This window comes from Syngnathus floridae, chromosome 8 (assembly GCF_059516105.1).
Source record: "Syngnathus floridae isolate MCC-2025c chromosome 8, RoL_Sflo_1.0, whole genome shotgun sequence".
Lineage (NCBI taxonomy): Eukaryota > Metazoa > Chordata > Actinopteri > Syngnathiformes > Syngnathidae > Syngnathus > Syngnathus floridae.
This window is the reverse complement of record NC_142420.1, coordinates 5,540,169-5,556,231: the sequence shown is the minus strand read 5'-3', so window position 1 is coordinate 5,556,231 and position 16,063 is coordinate 5,540,169. Positions and strand designations below refer to the sequence as shown.

General features: G+C 43.7%; 2 protein-coding genes across 3 annotated transcripts; both read right to left on the bottom strand.

Moving 5' to 3' along the window:
• Nucleotides 1-66: 66 nt before the first annotated feature.
• Nucleotides 67-6,700, bottom strand: rbm44 (RNA binding motif protein 44). The gene is made up of 15 exons (XM_088383443.1): nt 6,563-6,700; nt 4,247-4,410; nt 4,077-4,146; nt 3,895-4,001; nt 3,521-3,595; nt 3,266-3,447; nt 3,057-3,169; nt 2,457-2,580; nt 1,952-2,004; nt 1,762-1,878; nt 1,378-1,510; nt 1,157-1,196; nt 867-977; nt 716-792; nt 67-546 (listed from the first exon to the last, which is right to left on the bottom strand). Exons 2-15 carry the CDS (start codon nt 4,374-4,376, stop codon nt 289-291), a joined length of 1,590 nt encoding a protein of 529 aa, XP_088239569.1. The 5' UTR covers nt 4,377-4,410; nt 6,563-6,700; the 3' UTR covers nt 67-288.
• Nucleotides 6,701-6,984: 284 nt separating this feature from the next.
• Nucleotides 6,985-15,459, bottom strand: etv5a (ETS variant transcription factor 5a). 2 transcript variants are annotated; one of them, XM_088383444.1, is made up of 13 exons: nt 15,311-15,459; nt 14,036-14,142; nt 13,828-13,909; nt 13,702-13,749; nt 13,362-13,412; nt 11,656-11,779; nt 11,290-11,577; nt 10,911-11,215; nt 9,578-9,640; nt 9,263-9,331; nt 8,877-9,046; nt 8,694-8,801; nt 6,985-8,574 (listed from the first exon to the last, which is right to left on the bottom strand). In XM_088383444.1, exons 2-13 carry the CDS (start codon nt 14,081-14,083, stop codon nt 8,344-8,346), a joined length of 1,587 nt encoding a protein of 528 aa, XP_088239570.1. In that variant the 5' UTR covers nt 14,084-14,142; nt 15,311-15,459; the 3' UTR covers nt 6,985-8,343. The 2 variants fall into 2 exon arrangements, with proteins under 2 accessions (XP_088239570.1, XP_088239571.1); XM_088383445.1 differs by having other exon boundaries at nt 8,700-8,801.
• Nucleotides 15,460-16,063: the final 604 nt, after the last annotated feature.

The window sequence follows — 16,063 nt, the reverse complement described above, 5'->3', positions numbered from 1 at the left end:
AATAATAATAATAATAATAATAATATGTAAACAATGGAGCCCACAAAATCAGTGAAGCAGGAAACAAATTATTTTAACAGAGCTCTATTGGAACTCAACAGTCTGCTGGCAGAGGAAACTTCTGAAAGCAAAAACGATCACGATAGCACAAATCTAACGTATCCTGGTGGCATCGGCTCCCAAACGTAACCATATTTGTAACCAATTGGGGAATTTCAAACTTTGTGGGCATATCGTGACCTTGAAAGGCCAAATAGAAGTACAATAATTTGTCAACAAAATGTCATTTTAAGGTGGTGTCACATTCGCTGGCCTGGTAAGAAGGTCGGATGCCATTTGCCTGATAGTGGTGAGGGGCAGAGGCCAGAGGTCACTTTGGTAAATGTCCCACAGCTCCTCCAAAGCATCCACAATGCTCCGCCTCGGCACGCTGGGGTGGAAGTGCGTCAGCTCAGCCATCAGGGTGTCGAATGCCGCCATTGTGCCATATTGCAGGGACACCACAGTTGTCTTTGCTGTGGGTGTGCTCCTGATGCTGAAACTTTTCTGGACACAAAGCACAGGCAAAGTGGTAACCCAGCAAAAAAACAATGGAGAACTATTTCTTTGCAGTCTAATTGCAAATGATGTATTCACGCTTATCAATTGCAAGGCGGGATGTATGAAATGCCCTGATTGGCTATGTAGATTATCGAAGCAACAGGAGTGGACTCACCTTAGTCACATTGTTGGCTACGTTAAGTAAACCAAGTCCAGTAGTCATTTCCTCTTCCTTAGCCAATTCTGTGTTAACTAAGTAAACAAAGATAAAACAGGCAATGCATCAAGATAGTGATCATTAGCAGCCTCATACTTGTATTTGTTACCATCTGACATCTCCCCTGATTGGTCTTTCAACTCAGCAGGTATCGAGGCTGGATCAAGATTTTCCTCAGCATCGTCCCAGACCTCTCCCGTGTTCAGCTCTTTGCACGCTCCTGTTGTCCATGGCCAAAGACACATACCACAAATGACCACAATATTGTTTCCTTTCTTCCTTCCTCCCTTCTTAAAGCTGCTAGGGACGGACGGCATACTTGATTGGTTTCATTCAAGAGGGTTTTTCTTAAAGGGTGGGAAATGTTCTCCAAGGAGACAAGCATGCTGATGTTCTTACCCTTGCCGCAGTCCATCTTGGGCTTTCTTTGAGCCAAACACTGTTAATGACAAACATGTATATATTTGTTTTATGATTAGTACATTACTGGATACATATGTACAGCCAAGCATATGGTTGATGGCTGAATGGAAAGTGGATTTTGCCATGGTGAGGCAACATTTTACGGCAGTGAACATTTTAAGCACTTTTGCCATTCCAGCGATGTAACGTGCACTCACCTCATCACAATCTACTGTCAAAGGCTGAAGCTGATCCAAAGGAATCCCTGCCAGGATCTCCTCTCTCATCTTAGTATAGTCCAATTCCAGTTTTTTTAGAACAGCCATAATATTGGCTGGAGATTTACCTGGCCTACAAAACGCAAAGAAAACATTTGTCTTCTATTAGCATATTTTAATGCTGACAGATGCTAGTGTAAATAGCATGTAATTTTTTTTCACTTATAACTGTTAAGAATGTTACCATGTTATGTAAAACTTATTCTACACAGTTAATAGTTTTGTTTTCAATGAGAGCAACTTAGAGGTCAACCCGTGTCACCAAACATATAAGTAGGTTCCAATTTTGAGGCTCCACTGCACGTTAAAAGGAAACAATCTTACAGATGACCATTGCTGCAGTACTGTCGGTGCATGTGGTACTGCAGGGCCAGCACACTCAACTCCGCCTTCTGAGCACGTCCGAAACATTCGCATTCCTTTCCCTGGTGGTGATGCTGACTGAACAAAAATATCAATAAAAATAAATAAATAAATAAAAATAACAGTCACAAAATCTGCTATGATTTGATACCTCTTCTCTTGTTTACGTCTCATTTCCTGGGCTTCCTTAAGTTCGGTAAATTCCTGAAATATAAAATTAATTAATGTTGGTTTTTTTTTTAAATTGTTGTCCTGTTATTACCGACACCAAGCTCAGAAGTTTGGCTGTAACAAAACATCAGTGCAAAGTCAGATAGATGTGTGTGAATGGAGAAAGTTATTTTCAGGTTTTGCTGATTGCTGCGGAACGTTTTGATGGAAAAAGGGGTCATCACAGCCCATCGTCCAAGCAGACAAATTGACAGAAAAACAATAAAGGGGATCAAATAGTTCTTATGCTGTTCACACGTTGACATGAGTTTGAAACTGCAATACCAAAATATTGCACCAGGGAGCCCTCCGCGGGCCATTTTAAAAAAAAAAAGCTCACCGGTAATGGGACAACCGTGATGACCCAAGAATGTTGTAGTGAAGAACATTTGAAAATGTGAAAACTGGCAGATAACCTATCATGAAGTTGCTTGAACTCAACTGACCTTAATGGCATCATCCAGATCAGGTATGTGCATCTCGGTAAGCACGCTCTTGTCAGCTGTGAGCAGCTCTTCGGTTTGGGTGAGGGCCGATGAGTGCTTAGGGAATGGTATGCCCGCCATGATGCTGCAAGAAGCAACACAAGGCACTGCGGAGGTGTACTTATCTGCAGTGGTAACCTTTAGCTCTCTGGATGCAGCTGCTTCACTCAAAAAGTGAGCCTCTTTGCTTTGTGCTGTCTGCTTCTTCACAGCAAAGATTACGCTACTGTTTTCTTGGACCATGGTAGCATTGCTTGATTTTTTGTTCATATTTTCCATCCTGTGTACTGTGGAGATTTCCTCTTTAGTTCCCTCAGTGGACATCTGGACATTGCCTTGTTCAGGCAGATGAGTGTTGCTACTGGACCTAATTTCATCTCCTAGCAAGCCTTATTTCGGCTTGGGCTGGAGTTCCATTTCTAACCTGAAATGTAAAATCAAACCTTGCCTCTTTGCACACATTCATACAGCGAGTAAACATTCCCCTTTATCATATTTATTTTATCTTATGCTACTTTCACAAGTCTTGCGATTGCTGTTGTTTGGTAAGCGTTTACTCACTGTAAATTGACATCAATGGCTGGATTATTCAATCTGGATGGTTGCTCCAAGTCCATCGTGAAACTAGGCAGGCCTTCAACGACACCACAAGCGCTGGACTGTGCTGATCCCTGCTATGAATAAGGAGAATTACAATATATTGAGAAATAAGCAAACTCTTTTTCAAGGAATTATCTATTCAAAACACAGGAATGTGTTAGGTGTTCTACTTGTATCAATACTTGGCACTGCCTCAGGTTACATGTTGGTCTCTCCATTTGGGGTCCGTTGTAGGTCCTTTGGACGCCGCCTTGCATGTCGGTGATGTTGCTCGCAGTGGGCCGCCACTCTTTTTGTGGGAAAATTTCGTTGAACCACGCAGGGGTGGTTTGCAAAATGACTCCAGGCGCTCCTAGCAAAATAAACAAACTGATATTAGATATATACAATAGTTGTTGGCAGTTCAGACACACACTCCAACTTACGCCACGGACAAGCCTGTTGGAAGGCCAGTTCTACTGCAGGGTGTTCTCGCAGAAAATGGAAAAACGCTTCTTCATCTATGAAAAACCAAACACATGGTTGTTGCCATGTGCATTGTTGAATGTGCATTAGCACCTTTCCACTAACTCATTAGCCTGCCCAGTACTTCTTGTTGGTGACCGTACTTCGCGGATTTCATTTATCGCGGGTGGTTTTTGGAACCAATTATCCACGATAAACGAGGGATTACTGTAATTGATGATGCATACGTGCAGGTATGAGATTATACAGCAACAGCAAATATACTTTTAAAATCTTTTTGGAAGTGCGCAATTAAACATCATAAATTGTTCATAAATGAAGTAACATATTTTACCTTGTACGAGCTGACTGTAATCTGAAGGCAAACTCATGCGCCAAGCGGTTAATTTGGGGTCACACAAAGCAACGTTAGGATGATCCACCACAAAGTTATAGAACGAGCTGAACAAGAAAAGAAAAACATATTTAGCGAATCAAAATATCAGCATTGTTGTCAATAGTAATAAATGGTCTTACATCTGCAAAAAGAACTTTTGGGTGTTTTCTGGAATCGAGTAGGACGCAGTCGGCCTCAAGTCAGGTTCGCCTGTAATAAAAGTTATTCAACTTAACGTTTAGTTGTTTCAACTCTAAGCAATTTTCTTTGCACGAACATTTTTGTTGCGTCGAATTCAACGGCGACTTACGTAGTTTTGTTGCATTAGCCATTCTGTGATCAAATGAAGGTGCGGTTGAACAATCCACGAGATGACATGTACGCCTTTGGAGCTGCAAAATTATCGGATTGCTTGGCCAAAGTGGTTGAACGTAAGCCATGCTGTCAATTTTACTCGAGGTATAAATATGAAATCTGAAAATGAAGTGTCATTAAAATCAGAAAAATGTTGGCGAACCCGTTTTTCCATGCATTCAAAATGACAGTGCTACCTTAAAAACAATCGTCAGACTCCCCCCCCCCCAAAAAAAAAACATTATGGAGGAAACAATGCTTATGACTATTAAAACGTGCAAATGAATGATCAAATAAGCACCTGTTGTTAACTTGCAGAAGTTAAAACTTCTTACCCGTTATTTTGTTTTTGTTTTTCTCCATAAATCTACTTCTTATACTTTCTTATACTTTCAGTTTTATGGCTGTTCGCAAACAACATTAGGGGCTTTAGAGTATTACAGCAATCCATATAAAATATTTGCATAATTAAGTGTACGAGATAAAAAATATTCGTGTGGTAATTATAAAAAACGCATGCACGATATTGGCCCATGCAATATTCATATTGCAAAAACATGCGATCATTGTGCTGAATTTGACCAATCAAACGCAAAAATAAATGTGCACCGCCATCCAATACTTATCGAGTTATCTAGTATAATTACATTAATGACCTAAGAATACATTGAGTTTGCTTATTTTTTCCTCGTGAAAAAATGTAATCTTTCATTAGATAAAAAAAACATGTCATTTCGTCAAATATAAGAAAATCCAACACTTGAAATCTTTAGAAATGAGCACTTTTTTTTTAATGAAGCTAAAGAAGGGTATATAACTAGATACATAAGTAATTTAAGTAATTTTAAGCGTTTAAGTAATTTTCGACTATAGGTTTTTAATGGCTATGGTATGAGTGCGCCACCAGAGGGTAGCGCTTGCCCATGAAAACTAAATATGAAAATAAGTCAGTGGGCGGTGTGTATTTGTGACAAACCGGTTATGTCACCATTTGGAACCAAGGTCTCAGTGGCAATGAGGACTGTAAACACAAATTGTGGAACAAAAAAAATGTGAACACTGTTTTTGAGTCATTTGAAAAAGCAAATCCCATATTTCCTTGTAAGATGTAGGCCGGAAGGATCACTCCACTGAATGGTGTGTTTTTGCATTGACAAAGAGAGAGCCTGAAGATTTGGAGCTTAAATGGCATTAGTGCTGCTGTTTCTCATACGTGAATCAATAATCCATGAAGAAGTGGCCTATGGTCATGTGGCGTGATGTATGTGAAGGTCCAGCTCTGTGTGTCAAGTGCTCTATAACATCATAAACATCGATTTGGAGTCTTGTTTATGGTGCGATTGTTTGATACGTTCTGAGCCATCCATCATCCCGGTGATGCTTTGTCAGGTCAACAATGTTTGGAATGGATCAAGAGTATTATACTCGTCCCGTGGGTTAATTGTGAGGTCGGCAATGATGGAAGGGGATGAGGAGCCCTACAAAGCGAGGCGTCGAATTTACTCTTCGTCATGCCATGAAAAGGGTTTTGCCTGAATCATGACACCCACACATCACAGCCAAAATGGTCATAAAAAATACCCTCAAAAAAGACAACCATCGAGTGCTGCATCATGGCTTATCTTTTGTGCCCCCAACATTTTTTTTTTCTATACATTCTGTCCTTGCACTTTTTGGGTGTTCATCTGATCTAATAGGTTTTAGTGACTTTCAATAAGATCTTAACCAACGATGATACCACTCAACAGAACATAACAAAGATTAGTGCATTGAATCATTTTACACTCCAAATTCCTCTTTTCACTTTCTACTACCTGCAAGGTGTTTGGACCATTTTCATAACCAACATGACCAACTAACAGCGACTCCATTGCCATTGGCTAACAAACATTCTAAACAAGCATTTCAGTCTTTTTTTTTTTTTATACAGGAACAACTGGTCATGTTAAATAAGCTACTAACTACCAAGACTTAGGTCACACAATTTCCAGTCAAACTATGACTATTCAGAGATAAATCCCATGACTTCCTAAAAATAGCAATAATAAGAAAAAAAATATTACGTAAATGCTATCCTGATTACAAATTATTTTTTGTGAGTTTGAAAAAAACATGGGAATCCATCTGGATGACTGGACCAATCACAAAGCAACAATGTGTTTGGGGGCAAAATACATGAGGCCAAGGGAAACAAACCAATTAACCAAACTGCCGACACCGCTGGCGAATGCATTTACGCTGCAACTAATTCTGTTCTCACGGAGTTACTCACAGTTTCCTTTTTAGGAGGAGAACAGCAAGAGGCGCTTTGTGCAGTTTTAGCTGGAAAAGAGGTTTGTGCTTCTTTCACTTCCTGATTAGGATTTCTGTTGCCATGATTGGTCAAAAGAAAACTCTGGCAAAGTTTTGCCCAATCAAATATTGTATTCAATTATGCCTCCTTTCTCTAATAAATCACAGTGGAGCGATCCCAGACTTTTCAAATTCTTACCAAAACAAGTATTCAAAAGACAACAGATTGATACTGTGAAGAACTCCGTCGACTGATTCATCTATCAATTTGGCTCATTGACATAGACAATGGATCTGAAAGAAAAGCATGTGACTCATAACAGCCAGGTCAAGCTTCCAGAAATAAAGGCAAGAGGGGGCGGGAGGTAAGATCATAAAGAAAGACACCAGCACAGCCAGCAGTGAAGCATAGAGTGTTTATTTGACCCAGTACACATAACAAACTCAGCTGTATAAGGAACACAATGTGAGAGGGGGCAACAGAAGCCTATACAAGTCTGGTCTGTCCCTGCACATCCCATAATGTTGCCTTTACCGGAACTCTGGCCTTTTACACGCCTATTGTTAACATCTGGTCCTACGGATCAGCCTGTCGTGAGAGTCTTTGTGAGATTTTATTGTTTCTTTACAAAAAAAAAAATTGCCATTGCCAGAAATATACAGCGGATACATTAAAAAAAAAAATGATAGCAGGCTTATAGCAAAAATATATACTTTGTATAAGTTTTAATGTTGCCCTCATTCTAAATAAAATACAGAAACATATAAATGTTCATCCATAGACACTAAAGTGATATGTTGGTGGATGCAGTCTTGGCTGATTATACCATGCAAAGTCACATTTATTGTCTTATGGAGAAGGTGTCTGATTTTTTTTTTTATTCTCCGCATGCAAACCGCAATTCTTCCACCAAACCCGCCTGCACATCAGGAGCTGGCTGACCAAAGCTGAGAGAGCCAAAAAAAAAAGGACATCTTGACAATTTATATAAAAAGAATGGTCTCTGTGGGAGAATTGTGTACTTGCATATGCATCCCTTTTGAAATAGACAAGTGCTGATTTGCTCTAAAATTGAACAATCCAGCACAGATTTGTAGCAAGGTTTGCAGTCTCCAACGAGGGCGGTAGCAGAAACAATCTCTTACAAGGGTAGGACAATTAAAGAACACAACATTTAGACAAGAGAGCAGCCCAACAGTCTAGCTTGTAATGCTCCATTTTTAAAGATCCCAAAAGAGGCAATAAAAAAAGTCATATCTACAAAAATGATTGTTAGTTCAAAATAGGCTTGTTGAACAATTTATGCAATTGACAGCCCTTTTGCTCACGTTTTAACTGGGGTGCAGAAGCATAACAACGGCGCAACAAACTTCTAATCGGCAACTCTAAAACAGTGCTGCGTTGTTAAATTTTAGATTTCTCTTGATTGTTTAAGAAAATTAGAGTGTCACAAAATAAAACTCACAAACTCTACTCTTGTCAATACAGACAGTCCTTTGCGTAATGTTTGACGTCTTGTGGCCTTGCACTTTCCAATGCAAAGGAGGGCGCTAGAGTTTAAGTTCATTCCTCTCACAACCCTTTCCACTTTTGTCACATTTTACCCTTTGTCCACTGTTAGCGGCAGATCAATTTTGTTCCATGAGTCAGCGAGTGCGGACATCCACGCCGGTCTCTGCAAGCCATTTTGCAGGTGGCACCTCTGAATTTGAAAAGCATTAAGAGACTTGGGGAGTGTTTTTGCATTTTTGTCTGACGTTTCAGTAGCTGCAACCGTCGGGGAAGGGCAAGCCAGCAGCACAATGATCTCCGCTGTCCAGTAGGTAGGGAGTGTTCTCCTCGTAGTGGGTGAGGGGCACGGTGTCGTCGTCAAGGCCCGGCATGCTGTCCAGGTCGGCTTTCAGGTTAGGCCTCTGGTTGTCAGGGAAGGCCATGGAGAAGAGGGCCTCGGGGTCACACACAAACTTGTACACGTACCGTTCACCAGCCACCTGAGCGGCACAATTCAGGAGGAAACGTTAGACTCTGACGTTTTAAAAAGATACCTTTTAACACATATCCAAATCGTGGACAAATGTAAAGCATGGAAAGAAAGAAAAAGGTAACGTGCCTTTACCTTCTGCATGATGCCCTTCTCGTAGTAGTAACGCAAAGAGCGACTCAGCTTGTCGTAGTTCATGGCCGGTCTGTTCTTCTGGATGCCCCAGCGGCGAGCAACCTTATGCGGAAGATTCATTGGTTTCAAACTCATCTGCACTGTCATGTGTATTCGTGGAAAATCAGCCGCATTTACCTCCTCTGGCTCAATGAGCTTGAATTCCATCCCCCGACCTGTCCAGGCGATAAAGTGTCCGTTGGCCGGGTCGTCTAGCAAAGTGACGAGGAACTGCCAGAGTTGCAGGGAGCCACGGCGCTGGTACGGGGGTCCGTCTCGATAGATGGAGGGCTCCTGCTTCACTTTACCTGCGCGTGGGAGAAGAGAAGGGATCAAATTCAGAGTGGGGACAATAAAGCGAGCTGGTCAGTTCTGCGCTTTACTGTGGTCGCAGTGTGGTGAGACATTCCTGCCAGATGGCAAGTGTGAAGTCGACTCGCTATTCATTGCACTTCATGGAAGAGTTGAAAAATTCCGAAAATGTCGAAAGATAAATCACGTCTTCCCCCAAAAAAGACTCTCACCTTCTAATCTTTCAGGAACGACACAGGTATCGTCAAAGTAGAGTTGAGGATCTCTGTCGAAGGCGAAGCCTGAAGTCGAAAAAGTTTCGTATTAGTTATGTTGTGACTAGCAAACAGAGTGCATAGCTAGCATGAACCATCCCACTTCCCCCTGACCGCCCACTTAAAATGCCGCTGACCTCTACTCATTCACGCGTGCTGATCCCTGTTCGCCTCAATAATCCCCACCCGGCTCATGGGACGCAAATACCTCACGGACGAAACACTTCTAACTCACGAGAGATAGCGAGAGAGAGAAAGAAAACAATGACTTACTTTCGTGGTTATTTTGGTAGTAGCTGCCCGCTGTCCCGAAAGATGAGTGACAGTTGGGCACCTCTGCAAAACAAAGACAGTGGGCACATAATTTTAGACCAGAGCCATCCCAGCCTTTGGTGTCATCTCAAATGTGCGCCACATCAAAATCCACCTCACAGCTGATGGGTATATTAGGACTTCACATATAAAAGATACACATCTTTAAATAGCAACTTTTGATTTGCGTGATTGGCTTCATGTTGCTAAATATCAGCAATCGGCGGCTGCTACCGCTCACGTTAAGCTGCGACTTCAACTGCCGCCCGCCTACGCACGCATATCTCAGAGCGGACTAAAACCTAGATCCGAGTAGCACCGCGCAACCCACTCGAGCCCTCGCACGCCCACCGAGCCTTTAAAACTGGATTAGAGCTGTGGCTGCTGTGTTAAATCGCAATGATAATCAAGTTACAAGCGGCCGTCCCCCCTGGGAGCTTCGGGGTCTGGCTTCCGCTCGTCTCTGCATACCAACCGCCGCGCGATTGTTTATTATTCTGTGTCCCATCAACTGATAAGATTGACAGAGATCAACCGTGAATGAGGCGAGACTCCCCAGGAAGTCAGATCATCTGCTTTTCGTAGTATGCTCCCTGCCAACATGTATGCGCATCCTCGACTCGATATGTGACGTAGGTTCTAAAGGCCATAAGAAGCTAAGAGGATTTGTCATTACATCACTGCCAGGCCACCCGGTCATCCACTGTTCAGAAAAATAAGAGTGTGTGACGTTGTTGGGAGTTTTTCCCTCCCCCAAAGTTCAAGCGTTTCAGGAAAAGAGGATGTTAATACCGCGGAGCATAACAGCTGGTCTGTGTGGGTGTTGGAAGGACAACAGTCAGGCGCTTGTTTGATTTATACCATGTGACTAAACAGTGACTGTCTTTCATCGAGGCTCGCAGGTTTCCCCAAACATCAGAAGGTGAAGACTTTTCTGATCAACTCGTTATACCTCGCAGACCGCAAAATCCTCTGAGGACTCTGGCCTCGATCTATTCCAGGTAAGCTCAGTGAGTTTCTTGCCACCTGGCTGGATGACCCATTTACTTCTTGCCCTTAGAGGCTTAGGCTGAGCCGAAAGACCTACTTTTACTTTACTGTCGGAGGAACGATCAGATTAAACTGGGGAAAGTGCGAGTGTGAAAGGGAATACCTGTGCACCCATGCCGCCATTACACGCTAAAACTTGCATTCATGTGTCAGGAGTCTGAACAAACACAGCCGGGCACATTCCTAACCCTGAGCTAACTGTGGACAGCCGGTCTCAGAAGGCAAATTATGAAGGATCACTCACCGGAATCGAAGCAAAAATCACGGGGCTCCTGCTTGATGGCCATCGGGTGGAACGCAGCCTGGCGCGGGGGAGCCGGCGGACCCGCGCTGGGTACGCCCTGCTCGGTGTATCTCGGGTCGATGAGTTCTTGTTTGAAAGGGTGTGGGGGTACGGCCACCAGGGGTTCCGACATTTGCCGATGGTACAGTGGCCGGCCCTCATGTGGCCGACCGTTGTTATTGGCCAGCTGGGGCAGGAAGTGGGGTCGCCCTTGACTCTCTGATGGGGGGAAAGGTAGGGATGGCTCTGACATCTGCCTTTGGAACCTTGAGATGGAAGGACAAACGTGAGGACTGAGGATCATTCAACAGACTGCAGGCACTGTGGTGGAGCTGCTTACCTGTGCTCTTGCGTGAAGTTATTGGCATCCTGGCCGATTAGCGCACACGGCACGGCGAATGGCGGGCTGTGGACCGAAAGTGGCGGCTGGTTTCGTGGGCCCGCGCTCTGCGTGAGGGGCTGCACCTGCCGCGGTCCGGGGTTCAGACTGGCTACATTGGTATGAGGGGGAGGTGTAGGCTCATTGATGGGGGTTGCTCCTACGGTGCTAGTGGACCCACATGGAGACACCGGCGTGGAGGGAGGGGTTAATGGTTTGAAGCCAGGAGTTGACTTCCTGTCGCAGGCACTGCATGCCAAAAAAGGTCAAAAGAGTCAGAGAGGAATTCTCATTATTCCTCCCAAGGTATCTTGGGTTATTTTGTACCTGTAGCTGTAAAGGCACTTCTCTCCGTAGGGCATGGGACTCCTGTCCTGGTGGCAGGGGGACAGCTCTTTGGAGGGAGTCAGCTCACGTTTGATCTTTGTCGGTGGCGGTCCATGAAACATCACTGGCCAGAAAGAGCGAGAGAGAGAGACGACAAAACCGAGCACATCAGATGAAATCCAGACACCACCTACGTAATTGAAGCCATCGGCACAAGCGCAACGGTTATCTTAATCATATTTAGCACATCATGTGGACAATGCGTATATGTATTGCCTCATCTGTCCAGAGCCACTTAGCAGTTATTTATCCTCCATTTATGCCCCCACTGTTTGTGTAGCTGGGGTGATTTAAACTGCACTAGACACATATAAGCCATCAAACATCACGTCTGATTCCCATTAGGACGGGGCCAATCCCAATAGCCATGAATCAGTGCGGCTGCAATCTAATGGCTGGGAATGATTTGCTAGCCTGACTCCTGCTGTAACCATTAGACTAGGGAAGCAGCCCTCCGCATACCGGCTGCAGTTACCAGGGCGCCGCATAATGGCTGGGAAGAAACTAGATCCCGGGGAGGAGAGGAGAGGGCGTCCGATGACGAGGGCGTTGATGGACTATGCCGAGCAAACAACGAGCGTGTGCTCCCTTGTGTGTGCACTCTGGAGCCAAACGGTGGGGGAAAAGATTTTCCTTTGCACTCAAATGGTGCAAAACAATTGGTGCCACTACCTTTTTTTATGCCCCAATTACATTCCGTATGAACCGATTTATCGCAACATCTGTCATTCCACCGCCGGCACACAAACAAGGAAGGAAACCAGATTGCCATTCTCCCGAGAAGACTTGAACTAGACTAGTATAAGGACTCCTCCACAAACTGGTGCTTTGATTCTCTGCTTCTCTTCGGAGATGGTTCAAGTCCTTTGTCCATAATCTAGGGGGGATCAACAGGGTTGAGAGCTTTTGCATTTCTTATACATAAAGTGCAGGCTCATTGTAATCGCCAATCATGCAATCTGGCCTTGAATAGAGCGAGAGAGAATGTGCCTGCAGCCTGGCAACTGCAGCCATCATCAGCAACTCATCTCTCACTCACAGGGAAGCAACACTATGAACTATCTTTACGAACACAGCTCTGAATAATTCCCACACTGCACTTCTGATTCCAGCTCCAGCATCAATGCTGCTAAGCGGCACACTATCTAAAATTGCCGCAACAGGCAGGATAACTTTTACGACAGAGGTGCATGAGCACACACACGGGCACACACTTTTTTGGGGGGGAAAGGAGAGTGGCGGCGGTAAAAGACCGCCCTATCTGCTGGAATCTGGTCCGCTCCGGCAGCGAGGCCCGAGTGCGGGAAAGTGTGAAATCAGATTAGGAGCTCGGCTCATGTGATGCCCCATGCCAATCGGCTGATTAAACTCGAAATGGTTGAGAGGGAGAGGCAGACAAGAGAGCGCTCACAAACCCAAAGCGGACTTCTGAGGACAAAGGATGACGTTTGTCCTTGACGGGATTAAGACATTTTAAAAAAACAAAAAAACAACACGTGACCCAGACTACAGGTCAGTTTGAGGCAAAGACTGTAAAAGGAGAACATCTCCATGCTCCACTTTGTAGCAGCTTAGTAATGCTTAAAACATTCCAATTAGGTTGTTTAGGTAGCCTCAAAGCAACAAGCATATGAAAAAGTACTCACAGCTATCCGACTGGAAGTCGGGGACAAACTGCTCGTCATCCGGCACCTGAGCTGTGGGGAGAAAGAAGGGCAAAAAGTTAAAACATGACTGAAATAAACACAGACGAGTTAGGAAAACTCAAAACATAACCACTCGCCACCTATTAACCAAAAAAAAAAAAAAAACTGTCTCAGTCAGCAGGTTGTCGCGTACGGGACTTTGGCCACCTTCCCCTTGTTGCAAAACACCAAAACGTAAAACTAGTTAAATTTCCACCTCAAAACTCCGACTCAGCATTTAGCCAAAAATGAAACGCCCGAACAAGGTTTCATATATTGCAAAGCAAATTGTGGACCTCACCTTCTGCGATCCAGATATCCTGAAGCTGACTGAGATCTTGGAACAGTTCTGTCCATCAATGACAAAGATAATATTAGCATTCTCTTCATTGATTGTAGGCTTTATTCGAACTGAGGTCACACACACCTTCTGTGTCCTGGGCAAGCTCAGTGTCCACAAACTTCCTCTTTCTGTCACTGAAGATTCTGCTGCGTTCCTCGACGTGAGACTATGATGGAGAGAACATGCAGGAAGCGCAATTTAACAGCGGTCCGATGACATCGGGTGGATCTGCCAGTCAATCGATGGACAGTGGGTCGTCCCACGAATGATGTTTGTGACGTGTGCCACTTACATTGGGCGGGACCATGAACGGAACCTGTTGGTCGTAGAAGCCATCCATGTTGAGTTTTGGGTTTCCTGAGGGGAGGGGGAGTTTGTGGGATGGTGCTTTACAAATCACTGGAAGACAAAAAAAAAAAAAAGTGCCACTTGAACATCATGTACGTCCTCCACATTTGTTGGGACAAACAAGGGACTTTTTGACATGTGAGCCGTGCAAGGCGAGGAGGTCGCACAACGTAAACACTCATAATGCAGTTATATAAGATGGAGTTATTGACTCAGATTGGCTTGCATCATCTTGAGTAAAACATGATGAATCATGGAAGGCAGCCATTGAGCTAAACATCACCATCACTCTTATGAATTTGACACGGTGAGGAAACATAAAAAGTTGTATTTGTACAACAATGAGCAGCAGCCAGCAGTGGCCTCCATTCTCACATTTCTCTGTGGACTGAAAGATATGACTCACTGCGCTATCTCTCGTTAATGGATGACGAATAAAGCATAGCTGAAGGCAATTACTGCAGACTCTGAGCAGATAGCACTTAGAAGAACATGAGTGTGTATGTGTGGCGCCACGTTACGTCACACAAAGTGAACATTTGACACTTTAAAAAGCCCTGACACTGAGTGTTACCTGAAACGGTGTATCTTATATAATAATTTTAAATACTATAACGAAAAGATTTTTTTTTGTCAAATGTTGCAGCAGGAGCAAATTATATTAAATGAAAACAAAAAAATTCGCTGAACACAACATGGCCGAGAATGAAAAACAAGTGGTCACTGAACGCAGAGGTGGATTCTTAGTTCAGATTGTGCAACAACACGTCAGCAGAACAAAACTTTTGTTAACTTTTGAGCGTCGGTGTACTAGTAGGTGTGGGGGTGTCATCACCCCCCCCCTTTTTTTTACTCCCCTCCCGCCCTTCCCCCATTCACCCCCACCCTTCAGCACCTTGTTTTTCTCAATGAAGTGAAACTTGATACGCGATCCGTGAGGAAACGCAAAGGAGGAGGGGAACCATTGGCACCCTCATTCATAAAAAAAAAAAAAAATCACAAACAATCCGCCTCTCCACCGATGAGTCATAATAATGCAAAGAACACATCACGCGCATGCTTTTATTCTAAAATGCTAATTCATTTACTTGTGACGCATGAAAAGTAAAGTAAATGTAAAATGGCGTTGCGCTCGCTCGCTTCAAACATTTGGCCGTTGCACACACACAAAAAAAAAAAATCTCTGCTGCACAGCAAAGCAGACACTAAGCTTACTTACCTCGACTGTGTTAGTGCGTTTCCTCTTTAGCAAAGCAATGCTGTGTATATGTCCACAAAAGAAAGACGAACGCGGTATAGCCGCACGCTCCAATTGATGTGACCGTCTCCACTCGCAAAACTTAACTGAGATCTCCGTTCATCGTTCTACTTGCTTTTCCCTGGGGCTTGAGCGCAACGCGGGGAGCCACACTGATTGGTTGGAGGGATGTGTCTATTTGCCAATGCAGCCAATGGGAGCGCGGTAGCTCATGAATTATGCACAAATGCACGTTCGACCAATCGGAGCGCGGCAGCGACCTATTTTTATGAATGGCTGAATTTCATTCACTTTTCTCCCCTCAACCGTCGATGGCCAAGTTGACTTAAAGGAAAAGCGTCAGTGGAAATGTACTCACGAACAGTGCACTTCGTATACAGTACTTTGAACTCTGCTTTATTTGCTTGCATTTGTCTTGGGATGCTACATTAGTAAACAAACCGTGCTAATTGAATGCAATATATAGTTGACTATAGCATCACAACTTTGTTTTTATTCAAGATAATTTCAATAAAATTCCCCAAAATCAATTACAAAAAAAAATCAATCTTCAACTACAACTAATAATACAACCATGAATGTAAGCAGGTTAGTTGTCCAAACATGTTTGCATGTGGGTGTATGTGTGTTTGCGTCTAAACAAAAAAATTGTGTATAGGAAAGGGACATGCCACAGGAAGGTTAGAGGTCATGAAAAATAAACACATTTGTCAT